This window comes from Leucopleurus acutus (genome assembly GCF_964270905.1).
Source record: "Leucopleurus acutus genome assembly, chromosome: 9".
Taxonomy (NCBI): Eukaryota; Metazoa; Chordata; class Mammalia; order Artiodactyla; family Delphinidae; genus Leucopleurus; species Leucopleurus acutus.
In genome coordinates this window covers 82,402,704-82,430,236 of record NC_139144.1, presented here as the reverse complement: position 1 = coordinate 82,430,236, position 27,533 = coordinate 82,402,704, and the positions used below count along the sequence as shown (strand labels likewise).

At 35.1% G+C, this 27,533-nt stretch overlaps 1 protein-coding gene across 1 annotated transcript; it reads left to right on the top strand.

Moving 5' to 3' along the window:
* Positions 1 to 24,787: 24,787 nt before the first annotated feature.
* On the top strand, positions 24,788 to 25,349 carry LOC309966484 (peptidyl-prolyl cis-trans isomerase A-like; the record flags this gene model as incomplete). Its single annotated transcript, XM_082846574.1, has 2 exons — positions 24,788 to 24,856; positions 24,924 to 25,349. The coding sequence occupies 2 exons, from the start codon at positions 24,788 to 24,790 to the stop codon at positions 25,347 to 25,349; spliced, it is 495 nt and encodes a 164-aa protein (XP_082702700.1).
* Positions 25,350 to 27,533: the final 2,184 nt, after the last annotated feature.

Genomic DNA, 27,533 nt, shown 5'->3' with positions numbered 1-27,533 from the left:
GATGAGGTTTATTTCAGAGGAAGTTGTTTCATACTTAGCTGCAGATTCGGTGTGCCCATGGAGGGAGGCAAGCCCAGAACGCTTCGATGTCTGCCTTGACCCAGAACTCATTGGTATAAAGAAATACTGACAAGCCTGGTAATTTTAAAAGGTTTAATGGAATCTTAGGGTCGCATAAAATGTAGCACAGGCCATAAATGAATCGTTAATTAAGATGAATAAGGAATGGTAAAGCTAATATTAGAATGGGGCCCTTTATTTCACGTAAGATGTTATTTATTCAAGGGCTATTATGACAAAAACACAGTTAACACTTAGATCTTGAAAAAAGGAGAATTCTTTAGGCTTAAAAGTAAATAGGAAAATAAAACATTCATGGGAATTTGAATTTGGAGATTGAAATTAATTTATCACTTCTCATTTTACTATTCAGTGTGGTGTGTGTGTTCTAGGGGATAAGACCTTACTCATGAAAGTCGGTAAACTATTCAACTGAATGGGGCTTCGTGTGGGAACCCTGACAGAGGCATACGGGAGTCACTTGATCACTTGGGTATTTAGTAATGCAGTTAATGCCGTTCATTGTGTGATCATTTCTATAATGAGAAGGTGAAAGTTGATTAGTAAGTGGAGCTGATTTGGAAGGAATTTATTAAAAGTTTGTGCATGACTAAGTGTTAAATAGAACAGTTAAGTTCTACAACCAATGTTTTCATGAAAAATTTGAGATTATTTTTTCTAAAAATGGATCGACTCTCTTGTCCCTGGTTTTCGCTAATCTAATTTCTCCTCAATATCAAGATAAACTGGTTCATACATACTCTTTACCTTTCTCGCTTCCCATTTCCTATTCAACCCACTACAGTCTGGCCTTGTGCCTGTTTACAGATACTCAGAAACTGCTCTCAGAGTCATTGTGACCTGCAGTCATATATTGGACTTCTCGATTGCATTTGACTTGGGGATCATTTTCTCCTTGAAATTCTGTGTTCCCTACGTGTCCTGACACCAGCTTCTTGTAGTTCTTTATGACCAGTTCTAGTATAATTATGTGCTGCATTTTACGATGGAAGTATGAACAAGCAACAAATAATTCTGGCTCAATCTCTTGTTTTCCTTCTTATTTGTTAATTTTCGTAGTTGGGCCAGGACATCTCAGTATCACAAACAAGAAAACACTTCCTACACAAAGTGAATATCTAAATGTTTTGAGGACCTTATTTCTTATTTTCATTCATTTTACATATTAATGTTATACATAATATAATATTCATTTGATAAAAGATTGCTGCCAACCTTGAAGCAGTTTCTGTTGACTCCCTGTCTTTACCTGAGTTGCAACTCCTGTCTTATCTTTGTCGCTGCATTTTGACTTTCCTCCTTTGTGGGTGTTGATACAAAGATGGAAAAGTCATGCATTTCCTTTTGTGTGGATGACATGCCCAATCCACTGCTGTGTCCTCTTCTGCTACTGGTACTGGCTCCATCCTGTTGCCTTTCCTACCAATGTTCTGCTTAAAGAGTAGTTTTTTCACTCAAAGGGGAAATTTCTCTTGAAAATGTGACACCCCAATTCAATCAACACTAGAGACTTGGTTTCTACATGAGGATAGCTCATTTAACCCCCAAATGGTAACCTTCTCTTTGATGATTACAATGTCTTGGACGAGACCTGCACATAGTGGGTGTTCAGTGAACTCCTAATACTCTTTTCAGGTACTCTAGGGATTATTCCCAGTGGAGGATAAATATGAGGGAGATGATTCTGTATCATTCTTTAAGATTCATCCAGTGTGGGATGTTTGTCCACTGATTTATCCCTGACTTTAGGGGAATACCCTGCTATTCCAGGTGTTAGAATAGTCTTCTTTGCAAATGAAAATCTTCAGGACAGAGATTGGACACAGTCAAATGCTCTTTCCATGATGGCTTCTGAAAAAAAATCTATGTAGGAAAATTTTATTATCTTTATTTTATAGACAAGGAACTTCACTGAGAGATTGTGATCCTTCTGAGGTTATTTCGCTTACACCTGCATAACTGAGACCCGGCTCAAGAGATCTGAGTCCAACTTCTGTCTGCATTTCCTCCGGATTGTGTAATTTTATTGCAATAATGAATTTTTGGAGTTATGCCTAAATCTTAAAAGAATTACTTCCAATTTTAAACATTTCTGAGTTTTAATATTCTGTAATTGAAGTTAGTTCAATATAAACAAATCTATAAACTAGAAACTCTGTATTTCAAATCTATTAAAAAGAAAAATGAAATACAATCAGCTCAATTAGTTTATCTGGTGGTCTCTAGCTAAGGAAGCATAAGCCCGTATAATAAATCCCTCCAGCAATCTGGGAATTTAGTTCAACATAAATGGTTAAATTATTATATTATTTCCTGAATGTGTCTTTCATTTTTTAAGTATTGTATTAAACCATAAATAAATTATATTAAATCTGGGGAAACAATTAGAAAAATATAAATATAAATTAATGGGAGCTTTTATGATGAATAAATGAGGAAAAGGAGTTAAACTTGAAGACAGCAGAAAGGAGTAATACCAAGTATCTATGAATAAATAAAGGTAGATCCTATGGAGAACATGGGTCAATTTTATGATTATTCGTCTTAAAATAAGGTATTAATCAACTTAACATTCTAGACAGAAAAATAATTTCTTCAAGTTTTGATATGAAAACCTCATCATTTTAAGAAGGTTTGAGTGACAGAATAAGCTTTTAGAGAAGAGAAGGAAATCCTATAATGTAAAATCCTTGAAGTCAGGTTAATGGGTGGATTAATACTCATGACATAAATCCTATAATGCAAGAGAGTGGCTTAGCTGACTTGCTGGGAACATTGCTGATTCAAATTATATTCATCTGCTTGGAAATAATACTTTGGGGGAGTCTGGGTATCTGGAAATATATTAATTTTAGCTTTTTCAAGTCAAAAGGTGTTCCAGAAACTCATCAAGTCACTCAGGCAATGGATGGAAAAATCTTCATCCTGATTTTCAAAAAATTCTCAAACTATATATACCTCAATTTAATTTTCACCTTGATTTAAGTTGTAGGGACTTATGCAGTATCATTTTAAATTTTGTCAGTGTCTTATGAGTAATAACTAAAGGATGGTTTTCTTGTTTGCTAATGATTTTATTTTCTTTTCTGGGGGGAGGGCCACAGTTCCCTATTTCTTATGTGAGATACCTATTTCAAAGAAACATCAGAAATGTGGTTTGTAAAATACAGATATACCTTTCTTGGTGCAAAAGGCAAATTCCTGAAAGAATGCATATAAACTCAGTTCTGGTTTCAAATGGCTTCTTGGCTAGCATTTTCTCACATTTCTACCAAAATACGAAATCAAAGAAAAAGAAGAAACTAAAGCTTTGTAGATTTGACTTTGGAGTCATGTAGTTAAAGAACACACAAACAAACCAATAGTTTCAAACTTACAAGAATGCTGTAAAGGTAATACAAAGAACACAAATATATCCTTTTTTTTTTCTTTTTAATTAGACATGTGTTTCACTTTATTAGATACTGCCAGTATCTAATACTGCCATTTTACATCCACACTAGCAATATAAAGGCATTTTATTTGCTCCACATTCTTGCTGGCTTTTGGTATTATCAGTCTTTTAAATTTTGGCTCATTGTGGTTCTAATTTGCATTTCTCTAATAAGTAAATCTTTGAGCAACTTTCCATTGCTTACTGTCCATTTGAATATCTTCTAAAGTATCTATTTAAATCTTTGTTCCATTAAAGATGTTTTAGTCTTTTATTAATTTATTTGTAGGAGTTGTTTATAATGTAGATGAGTCCTTTGACAGATACCTATGTTGTGAGTATTTTCTCCCTGTCTGTGATTTGCCTTTATACTTTCTTTTCTAAAATTTTTATTTTATATTGGAATATAGTTGATTAACAATGTCATGTTAATTTCAGGTGTACAGAAAAGTGATTCAGTTACACATATACATGTATCTATTCTTTTTCAAATTCTTTTCCCGTTTAAGTTATTACAGAATATTGAGCAGAGTTCTCTGTGCTATACAATAGGTCCTTGTGGTTTATCTGTCTTAAATATAGCAGTGTGTACATGTCAGTCCCAAATTCCCTTTGTCCAGGGACCCAATTAGCTTTCTTCAACTGTTCAGTCATATCAACTATAGCAAAAGAATCCAGTCTAAGATCATGTGTTCCACCTGGTTATGTCTTTTTAGCTTCTTTTCTTAAAAAACAATTGTTCCCAAGTCTTTCCCTTGTTTTCATGACCTTGACATAAATTTTAAGGTTATAGATAAGTGTTGTCTGTGTTATCCCTCAGTTTAGCTTTGTCCAATGTTTCCTCATGCTTAGACACAAATTGCATATTTTTGGGTGGAATGTCACAGAAATGATGCTGTGTTCTTTCCATTGCATCTTTACAGGTACTGTAAAATGCTTTTGTTGTTGTTGAGTATTTTTATTTTATTTTACTTTTTTTGAATTTAATTTAATATTTTTATACAGCAGGTTCTAATTATTTATCTATTTTATACACATTAATATTATAAATGTCAATCCCAGTCTTCCAATTCATCCCACCCCCACACCCCCCCACTTTCCCCGCTTGGTGTCCCTACATTTGTTCTCTACATCTGTTTCTCTATTTCTGCCTTGCAAACTGGTTCATCTGTACCATTTTTCTAGATTCCACATATATGTGTTAATATACGATATTTGTTTTTCTCTTTCTGACTTACTTCACTCTGTATGACAGTCTCTAGGTCCATCCACGTCTCAACAAATGACTCAATTTCGTTCCTTTTCATGGCTGAGTAATATTCCATTGTATATATGTACCACATCTTTATCCATTCATCTGTCAATGGGCATTTAGGTTGCTTCCATGACCTGGCTATTGTAAATAGTGCTGCAGTGAACATTGGGGTGTATGTGTCTTTTTGAATTATGTTTTTCTCTGGATATATGCCCAGTAGTGGGGTTGCTGGGTCATATGGTAATTCTGTTTTTAGTTTTTTAAGGACCCTCCATAGTGTTCACCATAGTGGCTGTATCAATTTACATTCCCACCAACAGTGCAAGAGGATTCCCTTTTCTCCACACCCTCTCCAGCATTTGTTGTTTGTAGATTTTCTGATGATGCCCATTCTAACCAGTGTGAGGGAATACCTCATTGTAGTTTTGATTTGCATTTCTCTAATAATCAGTGATGTAGAGCAGCTTTTCATGTGTCTCTTCGTCTCTATGTCTTCTTTGGAGAAATGTCTCTTTAGATCTTCTGCCCATTTTTTGATTGGGTTGTTTGTTTTTATAATATTGAGCTTCATGGGAGCTGTTTATATATGTCGGAGATTAATCCTTTGTTGATTCGTTTGCAAATATTTTCGCCCATTCTGAGGGTTGTCTTTTCATCTTGATTATAGTTTCCTTTGCTGTGCAAAAGCTTTTAAGTTTCATTAGATCTCATTTGTTTATTCTTGTTTATATTTCCATTACTCTAGGAGGTGGGTCAAGAAAGATCTTGCTGTGATTTATGTCAAAGAGTGTTCTTCCTATGTTTTCCTCTAAGAGTTTTATGGTGTCTGGTCTTACATTTAGGTCTTTAATCCATTTTGAGTTTATTTTTGTGTATGGTGTTAGGGAGTGTTCTAATTTTATGCTTTTACATGTGGCTGTCCAGTTTTCCCAGCACCACTTATTGAAGAGACTGTCTTTTCTGCATTGTATATCCTTGCCTCCTTTGTCATAGATTAGTTGACCGTAGATGCATGAGTTTACCTCTGGGCTTTCAATCCTGTTCCACTGATCTATATTTCTGTTTTTGAGACAGTACCATATTGTCTTGATTACTGTAGCTTTGTAGTATAGTCTGACATCAAGGAGTCTGATTCCTCCACCTCTGCTTTTTTCCCTCAAAAAAGGGAAAAAAGGGATTGTTTTGGCTATTCAGGGTCTTCTGTGTCTCCATACAAACTTTAAGATTTTTTGTTCTAGTTCTGTAAAAAATGCCATTGGTTATTTGATAGGGATTGCATTGAATCTGAAGATTGCTTTGAGTAGTATAGTCATTTTCACGATATTGATTCTTTCAATCCAAGAGCATGGTATATGTCTCCATCTGTTTATTTCATCTCTGATTTCTTTCATCAGTGTCTTATAGTTTTCTGAGCACAGGTATTTTACCTTCTTAGGTAGGTTTATTCCTAAAACCTAAGCCAGTTTTTAGTTTTTAAGATGGAAGATAGGAGAGCTTGTTTGTATGTTAATGGAAATGATCCGACAAGAGGGCAAACTTGAAAATGCAGGAGATAAAAATGATTAAAGACCTTGAATAATTAGAGGATATGGGATCCATTGTAAAATGGAATTTAGTGTTACAAAGAAACTTGGACAAATTTATCCATTGTGACAAAAGGGGAAATGTATATGGGTACAGATGCAAGTATACTGGTATAGTAGTTGGACAGTTGCAAAAGTACAGGTAAGAAATAATGGTCCAGATCAAGTTATTGCATGGAGATAGAAGTGTACAGATTCAGAAGATACTTGGAAAGCAGTATGGATAGGACTTAGTGCTTATTTTGAAGTGGAGGATGAGAGAGAAATCTCCTAAAACTATCTCATAAATTGATCATCAAATAAATTATAATTCAGTTAGTCTAGTCTGAGCAAAAGGTAAAGATTTATGAGCCACTAATTATGGAAGATAAAGATGAGCTAATGGAGGATAGATTATATGTTTTTTAATATGGGAGTTTCTTATGTATATTGCATTCAGAAGCATGGGTCAGTTGACAGAACAAGGTTCAGGGTAGAAAGAGTAGATAACAGAGTAGAGAGAGGACAGCCTTTTAAAAGCCCAGTTTGAGAGCCCAGATGGATGGATAATATTTGACTAGAGGGAAGGAAGCCACTTCCTTCTGAGGTTATAAAGAGTTTAAGAGGAGTAGATACACATATGTGTTTAGTAGGGAGAGAAGTAAGGGCCTTAAGGTAGTTCCTGGCTTTTAATTTCTACTCTCTGTTTATCATGGATAAGAGATGATGGGACAAAGACATCCTGAGGTGCGGGAGGTGATTAGGTGCTTGGTATAGTCTCCTTGGGCTGTGGTAGGAGGAGCAAACCAAGTAGAGATCAGAGACTACAAATTTGCTAATGATACCAGTCTGTATGACTGTGCGGCCATTTTTAGTGGGATTCACAGCCTAGTAATAAGAATGGAAAAGTTGTTGGGGGCAGGGGTTCCTGTGGATAAGGATTTTAAGGATAACTGAGGCATACAGGCATATGAAGGAGGAAATGAGAGTTAATATGCTATCTATTATTAACTTAAATTCTGTTATATAACAGCACAGTTCTGAGTATCTGACCAGACCTTAACATACGTTTCTGAGCCAATAGTAAATTGACCTCAATAGTCATGCTCAGAGGATGTAATTTGGCCTTTTCCTGGCCTCAGCTAATTGTTCGGAGAATGATACCTGGTTCAGAGGGAACTGACCCAGAGGCTGTGTAATGCAGAATATTCTCCACATCTCTAAGTCAGCCGATAATCAAATGTAATCACATCTTCAACCATAATTTTCTTTGGCCGTGTAAGGTAACATATTCATAGGTTCCAGTGACTAGGACGTGGGCATCTTTGGGGACCCATATTTTGCCTACCTCACCATCATAACATGCCTGCTAGCAGAAATCACTCTGCTACTTAAGATCTTGTAAGATTGAATAAAAATACGATCCTACAACACGTGGGCATTCTAATGTACTCCCCAAGATTCCCTGCAAATTCTTGTAGAACTTACATTTTTATGGTTATCCCTAGTGCTGAGCTATATTCCTACTGAAATACTTCTCAGTCCCACTCTTTCTGTTTCTATTTTGTACCATGCCAGACAAAATGGGAAATGTGATTTCTGGAATTAGGAGTGGGAGTGCAGGGGATAAAAATATCAATCTCACAAAGCTTACGGGTACAGGAGACTTTACCGAAGATCTGGTAAAATGGAGGAGAAGCTGGCATAATGGTGGCAGTTATCCAGCCAGTACCAAATATTTTTAAATTGAACATCCCTAGTCTTAAAAATTCTTTCATTCACTCCATCCCCAGGGCTTTTTACCATTGGCAGTGTCATCCTACAAAGGTTTCCTGAGTTTTGGAAATCTGCTAGGGCTTTTCCCTTCTTCTCATTCCTTCTTCCTTTTTCAATTGAAAAAAAAGAAAAAAGAGAAGGAAAGCCTTCTTACCTCTCTGTCCCTCACCCCCCTCCTCTTTCTCTCTTTCTCTTTTGTTTTTTCTTATACACCTTGTTCGGAGGCTACTTGTTTTGTACCCAAATTAGAAAATATTGGTAAAGTGATTCTTAGGTATTATAGTCAAGTTTTAAACATATATTATGGAATCTCCTATCCCACTTGAGTAAGTGATAGATTTTTGCTGTTTGAACAGTCTCTAATTCTGAGTTAATTTCCTGCTGGTCTAATAATCTTCATAAATTGAACTCTTGTTGATCAAGGTCAGTATAATAATTGTAGTAGATCTTCTGCTGGAAATATTTAAGACGATATTTTTACTGTATTTTACTCCTGTATGGAGTGCTAGACACTATATTTAGCTTTATGTTTAATTGACTTATTGTACTGTCTGTGTTCTTCAGTAATGGAACAAAAATTGCATCTTTTTAAAGCAATTCATGTTACAAAAATACAAATGTAATTTTAAAATGACATTAAATAATTGATGTACAGAAGGCATTGTTTTGAAGAAAGTGCAAAAATTTCTCCTTAATGAAATATTACATTGTTTCAATATAGCTTCCACATCAAGAAATGTAGCTAATGAAAATTAAGTAGAAAAAATTCAGAGTAATTATTATTCAAAATGTTATGGTGAATTCATATGTAATACAAAGTATTTAACTTCATCACTGGATTGCATTCTAACTATAAATAACACCCATATATTGTGAACGGCTGTGGGTTAATTGGGAGAAGTGTAAATGATCACAAACTTACATATTGCCTCAGCCGGTCATATAATCCCTTTCAATAACTCACCTCTAATACTCATATCTATTTTTCAGAAACTATAAGATATTTCTGTTGTTTGATATTCCCAGGGAATTCTGTCATGTTATTGAATCTTGATAAGAATTTCGGGAATATCATTATGGTAAAAGAATCACATAGTATTAAAGTTTCAGCACGAACAATACTCCCAGCACTTCATGAGAATCAGCCTTCTCAATAGTTGTCCACAGGACTAGACCTGAGTGAAATTGTCCTGGATAATAGTGAGAAATTGGAAGTTTGTCTTTGCCGTCCAACTTTCTCATTTCCTCAGGACCCTTGGTGACCTGGTGTCACTGAGCTTGTGCAGAGGTGTCCCATATTGCAGAATCACCACAGTTCCAATTCCTTTACCAGAGGTGCTTGAGCCATACCTTCAGGGTCTCCTCTAAATCAAACTTCTACTCTTTCAAAGTGTTGTCGTATCTACAGTATAAATAAAATTTAGGCAAGCCCAATTGATTTGCTTTCAGTATTCTTAAAAACTCATTTGGCCAAGATACAAATTGGTTTGGTGAATTCCTGAAGCACTGACCCTTTTTTCCGGTCACACTTTCTGTTCTAAAGACTGAGAAAAATAGAGCCAGTCACTATACTCTGTTACGAATAACTAAAACTAAACTAAAACTCATAACTAAAACTTCTGAGTACAAATAAAAATGGGAATATGATATTGTTTATACACTTTTACAGCAACTGAAAGAAAACAGACTGAAGCTAGTATGTATTGGACAGTTAGCATGTGTGAGATACCACATCTATCTTATGATAGACACTATTTGGATTAGGAAGATAAAAGCTTGTCAGGTCAAGTAATTGGCCCAAGGGTGGACCACAGCATTTTGCAAGGTTTGAAGCTGGCCCTAGACGAGCCTACAGCTTTTACTTTTCCCACACTCCCACTCTGCCTCTGTTATTCAGAGACATTTTCAAATATCGAAAAAAAAAAAGAATAAGTGAGTAGAATATGGTTTGTTTTACTTTAAAATTAGCAATGATGTCTTTAAACTGACAAGAACTGAGTATTTTTGCTATTATGAATGTTTTCTTTTCTTAGACAGGCAGGGTCATTCTAGTTTACTGCCTTGAGCATCAGACCAGGTGTTTAAATAAATGTAAGTCAATTTAAATGTTTTAAATACATTCTTAATGTTCTTTGTTTTCGCATTTTATTTTTGCATTTGGCAGCTTTGAGGACCTAGAAAATGGTATGGACAGTCCTGAGAAAAATGCTCAGTTACCTAAAATACTGTGTTTAGAAATCTCCTAAAGCCTGTCTTTATACCCAAGTTTGAAAATCTCTAAACGAGAGGACTGTAGTAAGGGAGTGATCTAAATAATATTGCAAGCATTTGTTAATAATTTTTAAAAAATCATGAATTAATTTCACGGAAAATATAAAGTTTAAAAATTAGAATGAATTGTTGAGAACTGTACATTCCTGATAGAATCACATGTTGCAAGAGGCTTTAAGTAGCTATAAATGATGACAAGAAAAGATTTAATGTAATTATTATACTGCTTAAGGACAGATATGCACTTTTTTTAGTAAAAAAAGTACAGTACATTTGTATTAGAAATTTTATCATGCTGAATTAAGCAGATGTATGTGAAATCTCCATAGGTAAATTGTCCATTTTTAATTCTTTGTGAAAGCTGTATTTGCACTATACAACAATTTTATTTCTAGTTTCTTGTTTATTTCTTACTTCTTTGCTGCAATGTCTGTTTAATGCTTAAGTCCCACTAGACTTCATCTTCTGCTGATGCTAGGCAGCCCCTCTACTTCAAGAATAAGAGTGAATAATAGGAAAACAACAAATATGCTTCATTTGTCAGTATTCACTGGTCTTTATTAATCCTCTGGGCCACACTCTTCATCTCCATTGTTAACTGTGCTATTTTCTTAAATGTGTGAAAACAATCTTTAATCAAAATTATGCCAAGTCATCTCTGGGAACAAACCTTCACATTTGGAAGAGGATAACAAGCTGGACATCGAGTGCTATTTAAGTGTGAATAGTGGTTAAAGAAAAATAAACAAATTTGTTCAAGAGCAGCAGTGAAAACTCTAGGGAAATTGTTCACTGCTCTTGGCATGTTAGCAATGTTTAAAACCAATGGCGCCTTGAGTCCATGGACCATATTGACTAAGGAGCATTAAAATTCCAAACAATCAGCCCAGGGCATGCTTGGAAGGACTCAGGACCTTTCTTCAACAGGGTAAGATATGGAGAGTATAAATATTTTTAAAGGACTAAACTTGAGGTCCCTGGTCTTAGTAATATCAGCCAACAAATAAATACCTTAATAGGTATATGCCAGAATTGTTATTCCCTATGCATTTTTATTCAATTTTTATCACAAGAAAGAATTGATAAAGAACTAATAAGTTAGCTAGTGACTCTCTGTTGAAATGCCTAAATAAGATTTATTCAACTCATCTGTTAATGTTCAGGTTTCTTTCTAAACAAAATCTGCATTTCCCAAATTATAAATGAACAATGCCTAAATTTTCTAAAGAAATCAAAACCATACTTCCGTTATCAAATTGCCTACTAACTCAGGGATACAAAGTCTTTGTATTTGAGAGAAGAAGGAGTGTAGAACTTTCAGGATGCTTTGAATTTACTCAATGAATTCTTTACAAGTAGAATATGTATTTGAAAAAATCAGAATCATTTTAATTTGAAACTATATTTAGTTAATAATATAGTTAATTTTATCTTTCATATTAATCTTGGCATAAGGTTTATTCAGCCAATTTGAAATTATATCTGTAAGTTTCATTTCTCAGAGATTTGCTTTAAAAGAAAATCAAGATTTTCAGAGATCAATGGTACATTGTTTTTCTGATGTCATTTTTAATGAAGTAACCCCCCTCTCCTGCAACTGGTCTGGCATGTAAGGAATTTGGAGGTTACTACTCTGTCCTAACAAGAGCAAGTAAAAAGCTGAAGAAACTAAAAAAGCTACAACCTTTAGATTCATAACAAAAATGAGGTCACAGGGGAAACTGCTGTCCCCAAAGCTGGACGAATTGACAGATGAACACAGAGAATTGTATCAATAACTTCCTAGATCAGAACCCACAAGCTGAAATCTCCATGGGAATCAGTCCTAGGGTAGGAAAATCTGAACAGTAATTGACAAATTGCTGGAGGTTCATTGTGAACAACTCTGAGAGAACTTCCCCAAATTAATGTCAGAGACCAAAACACAGGTCCAGGAAGCTCAGCGAACACCAAAGAGGATACGTGCCAAAAAAGCCACACCTAGGCATATCATTTACAAACCATAGAAAATCAAAAAAAAAAAAAAAATCTTAAAGAAGCCAGAGGAAATAAACATCTTACCTAGAGAGGACAGAAGGTAAGAATTATATCTGACTTTCCTCAAAAACCATGCAAACAAGAAGAAAGAAGTGACATATTTAAAGTTTGAGAGAAAACAACTCACCAGCCTAGAATTCTGTACCCTGAGAAATTATCCTTTAAAAGTGAAGGAGAAATAATGACTTTCCCAGACAAACAAAACTGAGGAAATTTGTTGCCAGTATTCTGTCTTGAAAGAAATGTTAAAAGGAGTTCTTTAGAAGAAGGAAAATGATATAGGTCAGAAATTCAGATCCACATAATGAAAGGAAGAGAATCAGAGAAGAAGTAAGTGAAGGCAAATCAAACTTTTATTTTTCTTATTTTTAATTTCCCTAACAGATAATAGTTTGTTCAAAATAATAATAGCAACAATGTGTTTAATTATGTACATATATTATGTACATATGTATGCTTATCTATGCTTACATATGCTTATGTACACTTATATATAAGTGAAATGAATGACAGCAATAATACAAGGGACAAGAGAGAGGAGTTAGGATTATTTTGTTATTATAAGGTACTTAACACTACCCATGAATTGGTATAGTGTTATTTGAAAGTGGACTTGGAGTACTTGTAAATGTGTATTCCAAACTCTAGGGAAACCACTAAAAAAACTGAAAGTGAAAAACAGTACAACAGACATGCTAAGAGTGAATAGAAAATAGAATCACATAAAACACTCAGTTAAAACCACAAAAGGCAGAAAAAGAGAAGACAAAAATAAGAACAAGGGCAACAAATAGAAAACAGTAACAAATATGATAGATATTAATCCAAATATATCAATAATCACTTTGAATATCAATGGTCTAAATTCACCAATTAAAAGACAGAGTGAATCAAAAAATGAGACCCAGCTCTATGTTGTCTACATTAAATGTAGACACATTAAATGTAAAAAGACACATATAAAAGTAGATGAATGGAAAAGATACACCATGCTAACACTAACCAAAAAAGGAAGGAGTAGCTATATTAATTTCAGGTTTAGTAGATTTCAGATCAAGAAAATTATCAGAAATAAAGAGGGGCATTACATAGCGACAATGACGATGTGTTGATGTAGGTTTACCGGTTGTAACAAATGTCCCACTTGGGTGGAGGTGGTTGATAATGAGGGAGGCTATGCATGTATGGGGGCAGGGGGTATTCAGAAAATCTCTGTACCTTTCACTCAGTTTGGCTGTGAATCTAAAACTGTGCTAAAAAATAAAGTCTGTTTAAAAAGCCCCATATTTTCTAATTATAAATGACATTAATATGGAAGTTTTCTAGAACATGTTTTAAGTGGGCATATATATTTCATACTACTTTCAAATTAACTTATGAAGTAAGTTCAAACTCCTTTATAAAATGAAAACTATTGAAATTTTCCAATGGACACCTGATTTTTTTAGCTTTCTGAACCTAACTGCATATAAAAATATAAAAATGTTTTATAAGCTTCTCAACTAAAAAAATATTAACATTCACATGAAATACGCTACAATGAAAGTGATCATATCTTTTGAGTTACTTTGGTAACTTAGTTGCTTCATATATTATATTGAATTTTAACCTATAAAACAAAAGCAAAGCAGAAATTGAAGTAGGCAAAATACAGAGATCAGAGAAAAATATCCAGGTCTTAGTGATCTGATCTGCCAGAGAAGAATTCAGAGTATTTTCCTTTACTGTTGCTCATTTCCTTTATAGGATATAGTGACACATAATGGCCCTAAACACAAAAGTTTTCTACTTAAAATGAAAAAAGAGGCAGTTGCTTTTCAGTTTTGGTCTTATTTTTTGAACACCTATCTTACTTTTTAAAAGGTAAGTCTTTATGAGCTTACCAAGAAGCAGAGTTTTATAATCAAAAGATTTGTTCAGTCATACAATCATACAAAAGCGCCTTGAAATTAATTAATGATATAATCGCTATTAATTCAGAAATTAATTAAATCTATCTCATATTATTATCTATTCTATAGTATATTTTAATATAGAATATATAATATTTTATTATCATTATTTGTGCATGTATCTTTACTCTTTTCCTAAACTATAATCTCCTTCAGTTGGTATGATCTTATTTATCTATTTCTCTGTTTGTTTATATTTTTTTGGCATAGTACTTTTAAAAATTATTATTTATTTATTTTATTGAGGTACAGTTGATTTCCAATATTATATTAGTTATATTAGGTGTACAACATAGTGATTCAAAAATTTTATACAATATACTCTCCAGAGTTTGGTTTTTAATGTTTACTGAATAAATGTATGAATAAAACTCGAAGAATTTACACATTTTACTTATTCAAATTATAAGCAAGACTGAATTGTGTAGGTGAATATATGACCTTTGCCCTGTTTATTTAATAAAATTTTTTTCTTAATGTCTAACATTCTTTTAACATTTATTGAGCACCTACTCTATGTCAGACACTATTCTGGATACTGGAGATATATCAGAAGATGAAACAGCCAAAACCACCAGCCCACATGGAGCCTCCACTCTTGTGGACAGAGAAAAGCAAAAAATAAATAAGTAAATTGAATAGTGTGTTAGGAATTAGCAGAGAATTGGCAGAGGGGGTACCAGGCACTGGGGTCTGCAGTTTCAAATAGTTGAGCCAGGGAAGGGCTTTCTGAGAAGGAGACATTTGAACAAAGACTTCCAGAGAGTGAGAGTGAGCCACATGAATATCTGGGAGGAGAGCATTCCAGTCTGAGGGACAAGAAGTGCAAAAGTCCTGAGGCAGGAGTGTGCCTGGAGTCTTCCCAGAACAGCAAGAGGACAGTTGTAGCTGGAGTGAGTCAGCAAGTATGAGAGTAGCAGATGAAGTCAGAGAGATCATGAAAAGTTGGATCGTGTAAGGTCTTGAAGGTCATTGTAAGAATTTTGACTTTTACTCTGAATGTGATGGGAGGTATTGGAGGATTTGAGCCAAGGAATGGCATAATCTGACCTACATCTTAAATAGGATCACTGTGCTGTAATGTTAAGAACAGACTGCGGAGGCGCAAAGTGGAAGCAGGGAGACCAGTTAGGCAAGAGATGACGGTGCCTAGGACTAGGGCAGTAGCAGAGATGGTAATGAGAAGTGGTCGGTATGTGGATATACTTTGAATTAAAGCCAATATTTGTTTTTTTGATGGAAAGGAATCAAGGATAATAGCAAGGTTTTGAACTGAGCAAACAGAACGATTGCGTTGCTATTGAGAGGGAAGTCTGATGAGGGAGCAGGTTTGTGTAGATTAGGAACTTATTTTGGAAAAGTTAAGTTGGAGAAGCCAGCTAAACATCTAAGAGGTGAAATCAGGTAGGGAGTTGGGTCTACGAGTCATGAGGTTAGCAGGGTGATCTTGATTAGAGACGTGAAAGTAAGAGTCATCAGTGTGCAGACGGTGTTTATAGTCCTGGGATGGAGGAGGGCACCCAGAGAATGAGTGTAGTTGGAAAAGATGAGGGATTCAATAACTGTGATTAAAATATTTGAAAAATGAGAAACAAAGGAAAAGAAAAGGAGGCTGAGTGGCTACGAGATAGGAGGAAAACCAGGAGAGTGTCATGTCCTGGAGTGAAATTAAGAAAGTATTTCAAGACAGGTGGAACATACAGTCTTGTTGTGTTAAATGTTGCTGACAAGTCAAGTGAGATGCAACTTGACAGTGCCCATTGATTGGATTTATAGGTGGGAGTGACATCCACAGAAGTGGGGCTAAAGGGGTGGGGCGGAGGGGAAAGAGCTTGATCGTGTATAAAAGAGAGAGTGGGAAGAGACTGTAAACTTTTGAGCAGTTTTACTCTCAAAGAAATGAGAGAATAGAGTGATAGTTGGAGAGCCCCGTAATCAAAAGTATGTGTGTGTGTCTGTTTTAAGAAAGTGAGAAAGAAGCATATTTGTGTGCTGGAATGATACAAAAGAATGCTTGTCAGGAGAAAGACTTGCTGGAGCAAAGTTATTGAGAGACACCTAGGATTAGGGTCCAAGGTACAGGTGGAGGGATCGAGTACATTCCACCTGCCACGCTGGGAGCTTTCCCAGGAACCCTGTCTAGGAAATGTTGCTCTAAGAGTTTTACAAAAGAGAAAACTGAGACTCAGAAAATTTAAGTAATTTGTAAATGTAATACAGCTAGTAGAAGGCAGAGCTGAATTTCAAGTTGTATTCTGCTGTAAATCTAGCGCTCTTTCCAAGTTCTCACAGCTGGAGAGCCATTAAAATGGCAACTTCATTGTGGTATTTAATGTTGTGCACATGACTGGAGAAGAAGGCGAGAAAATGTGCTGAGGTACATACTGCTTACTAATTATCTAGGGCTCAATTTGTACAGTATTCCGTGTTCTCTACATTTTTCTTATTTGTGCTCTTTACGCTTTAGCCTCCCAAACACATTCGCCCCTACACGAGGGGGATGAGGATGATTGGACAGAAGCATGATCTAAAAAAAAAGATTTACTGTGGGAAGAGTTCCAAATTATAGTGGGTTTTTTTTTCCCCTAATGTGTTCTGTAATATAAAAGAGATATTTGAAAATGCATTCTATTTTGACTATATGTTAAGCTTCGTAAGTCCTGCAGAAGTAAAAGAAATGATATAAAACATGATATTCTTGCAGAAAGATTTTAATGAGAGCAATGTTAGGACCTTACTCCCTGGGCCACTAAGTTTGTTGTGATCCTTGTACATTATTGATTTTTAACCCGTGTCAACAATCTTTTCAGAGTTTGGTCATTGGTCAGATTACCTCCCGGTGAGAGGATAGGAGTGAATCCGCATAAACTCAGTCCTACAATTATCAAAGAGGTCAAAGGGAGGGACCTATAGTTGGCTGAGTAGTAGCTCCTTTCCATACACAAAGGACATACTGGACAAAAGCCAGCACAGCAGTGCTTGAATGGCCTCATCCCTTGGAGATAAATTAGGGCTAGGAGTGGTGGAGTATTATTTTTTAGTTAACTTTAGTTAACAAATTTAATGAATATATTCTATATACTTAGCTCTCCTCCACTGAAGAGGTATCAGTGCACAAAACTGCTTAAAAAAATCTCTGCTTTTTGTGATGGTTACAATCTAATGGGGACAGATAGATAATAAGCAATAAGGATAATTGACAAGTAAATTTTACGGTATGTCACAAGCTAATAAGTGCTATGGAAAAAAATACATCAGGGTAAGGGGGATTGAAAATGGGGGGAATTATAGTAGTTATAAATCTTGTCTTTGATGCTAACACTCTAAATAAGGACATGAATATTCTTAAAGCAGAGAATGACTTCCAAATCAGCAGAAAGAATTTTCTTATGTCTTACATATAGTGTTTACTGCTTTTAGTATAAAGGCAGTAGTACTGAATTCTGAGGCACAGCAGTGGTGTGGGAATTGGATGAACTTAACTGTCACCCTTTGAAATCCTTGTTTCTGACAGGTCAGATATTTCAAAATCTCTTGTTAAGAACACTTTGAGCATGTTCCTTTCTTGGGGACATTTTCATCTTTAACAATAACCAACTTAGAGAAAGTAGGACAGAGCAACTAGGATATTTTGAAAACAACAAAGAAACAGATGCTTCATTGCTAACCGCTTGGCACTCTGAAACTCTGAATATTTAAAAAGCATCAATTGTATTTCTAAAATTCGAGCAAGGTCATAGGCTGACAATGCCATCCTGTAAAACTCTTATCATAAAACTAATGAAATCGAAAACTAGTGATATTTTGCAGGGCAGTAAAAGGAGGAAGGAAGATCAGGTAATTATTTTTGTATTTCCCCACATCCAGTGCTTGTCAATGAGAAGCTGCAGGGGAGAGACTATCTTAGATTATTTCTGCATCCCCAGAGCTGAGCACAGGATCTGATATAAAGTATGCTTGTTCTCAGATACTGAAGTTCCAAACAATCACTCAGGATACTCACTAAAAATGTATAATCTTGAGTTCCACTGTATGGAATATACTTATACTAACTTATACTAACCAAATATGTGTTGTTCATGAAATTCAGATTTAAATCTGGCAACCCTAATATATAATTAAAATTGAGAATGTGTATCCCATACGTCTAAGGACAGATTTCATAGCTATGAGACAATCACCTACCTGGGTAACAAGGGTCTATAAATTAATTCAGTTTTCTATGGCTCTGAAAAGACTAAATTCTCTTACTTGGCCCCAAAGTAGGTTTGTTTATTTCCGTCTGTTTTGAGGCTAGAAATTAACACTGGCTTCTCAGCTTGGAGGTAACAGTGATTAGTCATATAGTGGGACTCAGTAGGTGAGTCTGATGTAATAAACATTATTGAGAAACTTCTTAAATCAAATATCCTGATAACATTATTGCAGCATTTTTTGTATATGAAGATTATGAAGGGAATAATCCCTTTATAATAAGGGATTATTATCATATTATTATCATATTATCATATTATCATATCATATTATTATCTCATATCATAAGGGAATATCCCTTATGATAAGGGAAAATCTAGCTATTTCAGTTTGTGTATATTCGTGTTTCAATGAAAAATGCCAACTGTTAACTTATTTGGATGGAGATCAATGTTCTAACCACTCTTTAGTTCTTAAAAGTTCTCATAATGAAATGATCATAAAAGTTTCTGCAGACTGGCTGATTATTTTTATTCCTCAGGTATGCTCACCCCTGTTTCATTTTATATTCAAGCTGATTGATTTTCATTGATTCTGCTCCACCATCGGGGACTCCAAACAAACCAGTCCTAAAAAGTTATGGTTATGGCAGGAAGGAAAGGACATGGTTCAAGATCCCCGTAGAATTAGAAAAAGACATTTTATAAGTTTTCTATTGCTGTGTAACAAATTGCCACAAATTTGCAGCTTAAAACAACTTCCATTTATTGTCTCACATTTTCTGTGGGTTGGGAGTACAGGCATAGTTTAACAGAGTTCTCTGCTTGGAGCTCAAGGCTGCAGTCAAAGTGTTAGCTGGGGCAGGGATCTCATCTGAGTCTTGGCGTCCTCTTCTAAATTTCCACGTTTGTAGGCAGAATTCATTGCATTAAGTTTTTAAAATTTGAGGTGTCTTGCTTCTTTAAGCCCAGAAAACAGAGAGAGTCTCTGACTTCTGCCTCTGACTTCTAGACCCTCTTTTAAAGGACTCACCTGATTAAGTCAGGCCCACCGAGGATAATTTCCCTTTTGATAACTTAAAGTTCACTGGTTAAGGAACTTAATTACATCTGCAAAATCCCTTTATCTTTGCCATTTAATATAACATTATCACAGGGATGACATTATTTAATATAACATTATCACAGGGGTGACATCTCATTCCAACTAATGGTTGGAAGCAAGAGTCTCAACTACACTCATGGGAGAGGATTATATAAAGGTTTGGGTCATTGGGGGTTATCTTCGAAATTGACCTACTATTTTGCTTACAGAATTAACTTTCAGATCTCAGCCAATTTTGGAAAGAAGTGAGATAAAAAGATAATTAAACTCCCCTCTATGAGATGTAAATGTGTATTTGGAGAATTCGTGAGCAAAAAAGAAAAGGAGGTCAAAAGAAATAGAGAAGGTAGGCCCAACATTATGGTTCTAATAAAAAAGATTATCAGTGAAAATTCAGGGACCAGAGTGTTCAATAATTTTATGATAAGTACCATCTAGAATTCAATGTAAAATTATTTGCTTACATGTATAATTATTTGCTCACTTGCATTTAGTGGAATTATTGGTTCATTTATATGTGGAATTTAAAAAAAAACAAACAAGCTCATAGGTACAAAGGACAGATTGGTGGTGGCCCGAGATGGGGAATGAGAGTGGGTGAAATGGATGAAGGGGTCAAAAAGTACAAACTTTAAGCTATAAAATAAATTGTCATGGGTATGTAATAAGAAGCTTAGTGACTATAGTTAATATTCAAATATTTATTGCATATTTGAAAGTTGCTAAGAGAATAGAGCATAAAAGTTCATCACAAGAAAAAAATTTGTAACTGTATGGTGATGGATGTTAACTAGACTTATTGTGGAGGTCATCTTGTAATATATATGGATATCAAATCATTACGTTGTACACCTGAAACTAATATAACATTATATGTCTATTATACCTCAATAAAAAATTACCTGCTATAATGTTTTTGGAATATAAACCTCTACAGTGTCCCAGAATCTCAGAAAAGCTTGTTGCACGTAGGTTACATATAGAAACCGAGAATTGGTAACTAATAATATAGATAATTATGACTCCTTGGATATATTGTGTATACTGCAGGTTTTCCACCATATATGTGGTCAGGATTTGAGTCCATTTTTCTTAAATATTGCAAACAAGATGATCCCAATAAACTGGAAGTCTTGGGAACATTTAAAAATTTAATTTATAGGTTACATATGTTTCTGTCTGAGAAGAGAACAGTAATTAGAAATTGTCTTAAAATATATAGCCAAACCTACCTCAAGATAGGCCAGGAGAATATGGTTCATTCTGAAATGAGGGCAAGCAAGTAAACTTCAGGGTCATAAAACAAACAAATACTTAAGCTTTTGTAAAGAAGAACTTAGAAATGTTTTTATTGTATTGGCAAGTGGTTGCTGTCATATAGCCTTCGCAACCTGGTAACACAATTCCAGATATTACCTGTGTCAGCAAAATGCTGCCCTTCAGACAGATGACAGTTTATTAGATTTTCAAAATTGCACTTTTCGTGATAAAAATCACCTCAGGACTCAAGTACAAAAGAAATGACATGTGTTTATATGAGTGATTCAGAGATTAGAAGAAGTGAAATATTAATGCTATTTATTGAATGTTGTAACATTCAATACCTGCTGAGTATAAATGTACACAAAGTCAGCATAAGATTCCTTCTGTCTATGAGAGGATTGAAATCATACAAGAAGTGTTCAATCTATCAAAATTAGAAAACATTTTGGTGTTTGGTCCTCAGCTTTTGGTCTTGTTTATGGTTTCCTTTGCTGTGCAAAAGCTTTGAAGTTTCATTAGGTCCCATTTGTTTGTTTTTAGTTCCATTACTCTAGGAGGTGGGTCAGAAAGGATCTTGCTGTGATTTATGTCATAGAGTGTTCTGCCTATGTTTTCCTCTAAGAGTTTGATAGTTTCTGGCCTTACATTTAGGTCTTTAATCCATTTTGAGCTTATTTTTGTGTATGGTGTTAGGGAGTGATCTAACCTCATACTTTTACATGTATCTGTCCAGTTTTCCCAGCACCACTTATTGAAGAGGCTGTCCTTTCTCCACTGTACATTCCTGCCACCTTTATCAAAGATAAGGTGACCATATGTGCGTGGGTTTATCTCTGGGCTTTCTATCCTGTTCCATTGATCTATCTTTCTGTTTTTGTGCCAGTACCATACTGTCTTGATTACTGTAGCTTTGTAGTATAGTCTGAAGTCAGGGAGCCTGATTCCTCCAGCTCCTTTTTTCGTTCTCAAGATTGCTTTGGCTATTCGGGGTCTTTTGTGTTTCCATACAAATTGCGAAATTTTTTGTTCTAGTTCTGTGAAAAATACCATTGGTAGTTTGATAGGGATTGCATTGAATCTATAGATTGCTTTGGGTAGTAGAGTCATTTTCACAATGTTGATTCTTCCAATCCAAGAACATGGTATATCTCTCCATCTATTTGTATCATCTTTAATTTCTTTCATCATTGTCTTATAATTTTCTGCATACAGGTCTTTTGTCTCCTTAGGTAGGTTTATTCCTAGATATTTTATTCTTTTTGTTGCAATGGTAAATGGGAGTGTTTTCTTGTTTTCCATTTCAGATTTTTCATCATTAGTATATAGGAATGTGCTGGCAAGATTTTTTTTTTAATTGAAGTATAGTTGATGTATAATATTGTGTCAGTTTCAGGTATATAGCAAAGTGATTCAGATATATATACACATATCTATTAGATTATTTTCCATTATAGGTTATTATAAGATATTGACTATTGTTCCCTGTGTTATATAGTAAATCCTTTTTGCTTATCTATTTTATGTAGAGTAGTTTGTATCTGTTAATACCATAGTCCTAATTTATCTCTCCCCCTTCCCTTTTCCCTTTGGTAACCATAAAGTTGATTTCTGTGTCTGTGAGTCTGTTTCTATTTTGTTTATAGGTTCATTTGTATTATTTTTTAGATTCCACATATAAGTGATATATAATATTTGTCTTTGTCTGACTTACTTCACTTAGTATAATATTCTCTAGGACCATCTGTGTTGATGCAAGTGGCAATATTTCATTCTTTTTTATGGCTGAGTAATATTCCACTGTGTGTGTGTGTGTGTGTGTGTGTGTGTGTGTGTGTGTGTGTATATATATATATATATATATACACATACCACATCTTAAACCAATTATCTATTCATGGGCATTTGGGTTGTTTCCATGTCTTGGATACTGTAAACAGTGCTGCTATGAACATTGGGGTGCATGTATCTTTTCGAACTGTAGTTTTTTCTGGGTATATGCCCAGGAGTGGGATTGCTGGGTCACATGGTAACTCTATTGTTAGTTTTTTAAGGACCCTCCATACTGTTCTCCATAGTGGCTGCAACTATCTACATTCCCACCAACAGTGTAAGAGGGTTCCCTTTTTTTGGCACCCTCTCCAGCATTTATTATTTGTAGAATTTTTGATGATGGCCTTTCTGAACAGTGTGAGGTGATACCTCATTGCAGTTTTGATTTGCATTTCTCTAATAATTAGCGATGTTGAGCATCTTTTTATGTGCCTGTTGGCCATCTGTATGTCTTCATTGGAGAAATGTCTATTTAGGTCTTCTCGCTGGCAAGATATTTCTAGTGCACAAGATGAAAGGACAGGATAAGTGACAGAGCTAGTTACCAGAAATTAGGCTTTCTTGTATTACATCATGGCCCTCTCATTTGTTTCCTCCTCCATCTCTCTCACCCTCTCTCTCTCTCTCTCTCCTTCTCTCTCACTCTTGCTCTCTCTCTCTCTCACTCTGTCACTCTCTCTCTCTCTTAATTTATATATCTATATACCTAAAGGTTAAGTGAAAGAAACTAGTTTGGCTAATTAAGGTAAAATGATACTAAGAAACATGGCACACAAAACAGACAGAGGTTAAAAGGATGCTTTTCAGATTTCTCTCAGAACCTCCAAGAAAATCAGAGTCACACTGCAAGAACAAACAACTCCCTTTGGAGGGGGAACCTATTCACTCAGTGGCATCAGATCACACATTAATATAAAGAGAGTGAGGTAAGCTTCGTGTTTTGGCCAATTGTAGTCTCTATTAATAAATTTTAGAGGGTGACTTTATCAGTTATTTTCATGGTTTAGTATATTCATAATTAATCTATAAATAACATTCTAGAAAAATTTCTTATTGAGTTCTCTGCAAACATTCCTCCTTCTCCTTTTGATTCTGCTCTCTTCACTGCTGTCACAACTCTATCTCTTAAACAACTTATCTAATTATTTATTTCCCATGACTTGCACATTTCTATTAAATCCAGATGGCTTTCAGGAAAAAATACTAAAGCCTCTGGCTAGGCATTCAGTGCCCCTCCTCATGTGGCCTGAAATGACCTCTATGACCTTTTCACACATGCATCTCAATTCCATAGACCCACTCATGTGACTCTATTTGGGAACATTTATGTCTCATCCTTCAATAAATATTCCATATCAAATATTCCGTATCATTTCATGAGACTAAGTGGCTGCAAATGCTATCGCTTTGCCTAGAATATCATTCCTCCTTTTATGCCTGACAAATTCTGCTCAGGCTTCAGGATCAAGTGTAACTTTATTTATTTGTGAACTCTTTCCTGAATCCTGTGGGCAAGCAATCTTTTCTTCCTCTGAGTTCCAGGAGATAGTTTTTCTCCCTATTATAACATGTGCTACATTGCATTGCAGTTTATCTGTTTCCATATTTGACTTCTCTGTAACCTGTAAGTTCATCTGGTACCAGGATTGTCTAACTCATTATTAATTCCACAGCACATGATATGGTGTTTGTGACCAGCAGATAATCGATAAATGTTTGTCAAATTAAATTAAAGCTCCAGAAGCTCTATTCTTTGTTGCAAAAATTTCTTGGATTGATTCTTTAAAAAAAAAAAAAAACTTTACTTTTTTAAATAAATATTTGGAGTCCTGATTTTATGTTCTAAGTAGGACGTAGTAGGTTACAGTAAGCCAATACTCCTACTGTAGCAATGTGAAGGTGGATAAGTTGCAAAATTGTAGTGTTAAAAGGTTTCAGAAATCTACGGAATCAACAAGGACTAGGTGGAATAAAATTATAGAGAGGGAGGCAGACGCCGCCACCCCAGAACCTCCTGTGCTGCCCGACCATGGTCAACCCTACCGTGTTCTTTGACATCGCCGTCGATGGCGAGCACTTGGGCCACGTCTCCTTCGAGGTAAGGGACCTGGAAACCACGAAGTGACTGCTCATCCAATCCATAAAGTTATGTTAACAGACTGGAGCTGTTTGCAGACAAAGTTCCAAAGACAGCGGAAAACTTTTGTGCTCTGAGCACTGGGGAGAAAGGCTTTGGTTATAAAGGTTCCTGCTTTCACAGAATAATTCCAGGATTTATGTGCCAGGGTGGTGACTTCACACGCCATAATGGCACTGGTGGCAAGTCCATCTATGAGGAGAAATTTGATGATGAGAATTTCCTCCTGAAGCGTATGGGTCCTGGCATCTTTTCCATGGTAAATGCTGGCCCCAAGACAAACGGTTCCCAGTTTTTCATCTGCACTGCCAAGACTGAGTGGTTGGATGGCAAGCATGTGGTCTTTGGCAAGGTGAAAGAGGGCATGAATATTGCGGAAGCCATGGAGCGCTTTGGGTCCAGGAATGGCAAGACCAGCAAGAAGACCACCATTGCTGACTGTGGACAAATCTAATAATAAATTTGACTTGTGTTTTATCTTTAAAAAAAAAATAGAGGGAAACTGTATACAAATGATCTTTGGATCACCAGATATTTTTTTCTTGCGGAGGAATTGCCAGTTCTTGTGTGAGCTGAGGGTCAGGGTTGGCCCCTGTGCAGAGCCTCTGCTGGGGAGAGAGAAGTAGGAAGGCCTTTTGCTGTTGTGTGGATCTGGAGCTGCAAATTGGAATCTTGAGGAACCACAAACATTTGCAATCATCAAAGACAGAATTTAAATTCATGTGAAATATTTACCAAGTCAACCATCTGATGGGCCATAAAGAATTGCTAGAAATTTCAAAAGATTTGAATAGCTTAGAGTATATTCTCTGATCACAATACAATTAACTTAGAAGTCAATAAAAAAATAACAAGAAAAGCCCCACTGTCTGGAAATTAAAGAAAACATCTCATATATGAATAATTAAGAAATCAAATGAGAATTAGGTTGAACTAAATCGTAATGAAGTTACAACATATTTAAACTTGAGGGTTGCAATTAAAGCATAGTGAAATCAATGGTTACAGGGAGATGTATGCTTGTAAACATATATATTAGAAAAAAGGTTAAAATTTAATAATTTAAAATTCCATCTCAAGGAGCTAGAAAAACAACATATCAATCCTGTGGAAAAGAGAAGAAAATAAAGATAAGATTAGAAACAAATGGAATAGAAGGATAAAATCAACTAAGCTAAAAGCTTTTAAAAAACTTTTAATAAAATTAATAAAGCTCTAGCAGAACGTTTAACAAAAATAAAGGAAATCAAATTATCATTACCAGAAATTTGAAATCCATTACTATTGGGTTGGCCAAAAAGTTCATTCAGGGTTTTCCGTAAATAAAAATCTTCCCACAAAGAAAGTGCTTGAATAGCTGCAAATATTTAAAGAAGAAATTAACACCCAGTCACCCAGTTTATGCAGCCTCTCCCAGATAATAAAAACAGGGGAAAGAGTTTTTTTAAGTGATGTCAGCATAATCCAAAACCTGACAAAGACATTATGGAAAAGGAAAATTAGAGAACAATCTCCCATACAGATGTAAAAATTATTAACAAAACATTTAAATTAAATCTAGTGGTATTCAAAAAGGAAAATACAGTACAACAAAGTGGAGTTTACGCCACCTATGAAAGGCTAATTTCACATTTCAAAATGAACATAATTCACAGTATTAACAGAGAAAAGGAGAAAAATATATGATTTTCTCAATAGAGGCACAGTTAGCTTTTGATTCAATATCCCTTCTTGATAAAATAAAACTCTTAGCAAACGAGTTATAGAAGGGAATTTCCTTAATCTGATAACGAATGTTTACAAAACACCGACAGCAAACATTATATTCGATGGTAAAATATTAAAAATGTTCCCCTTAAGATCGGGGGAAAAAAGGTATGCCTATTCTCACTATTTTTATTTAGTATTGTACTGGGGGTTTTATTCAATGCATTAAGATAAGAAAAAGAAAACTCACTCAGACACACACATCAAATATCTAGCAGTTTCCTCAGTTCTCTTTGTGCTTTGAGACATGCCCGTCCACATCTGATGCTGCAACTTGCCAACTTCAGGAAACACTTTTACCACTTCACAAAACTTGCAAGCCGGGACCCCTCCGATGCTCACAGGCAACCTTAAATCACTTTCAAAGTAAAGTGTCATAGTAGTTATTATGCTACTTATGAATTTCTGGACCATACATAAAACCGTTACCACTTTTATCAGATTCCTATTTTTTTATGTATGTGTCACTGGTGACGTTTGTGAGCCTTATGCCCCTAACCCATTTTCCCCATAAGCCCTGTGGTTTTTGTTGTGAGATTTTTGCATAGCATAGTGATTTTCAGGGACCTATATATCTATATGTAATGGCAAAACTGCCCATGAAATTCACTGAAAGTCTATCAGTGTTTTTATGTGTAAAATTTATCTCAAGGTAATTGAAACAAAGTGTGACTTTGGACTCATTTTCAAAATAAATAAGAAGCTATTAGGTATTTGACTCTGTGCCCATGTTCACATGTGTTCAGGAATTCTTTTCCTCTCAGAATACACTTTTGCTATTGTGTAACACTGCTCTCTGCAGAAAACATATTATAAAGATTAAAAAAATTGACTTTCTACATATTTAGCCAATAGACAAAATTGTGTTAAA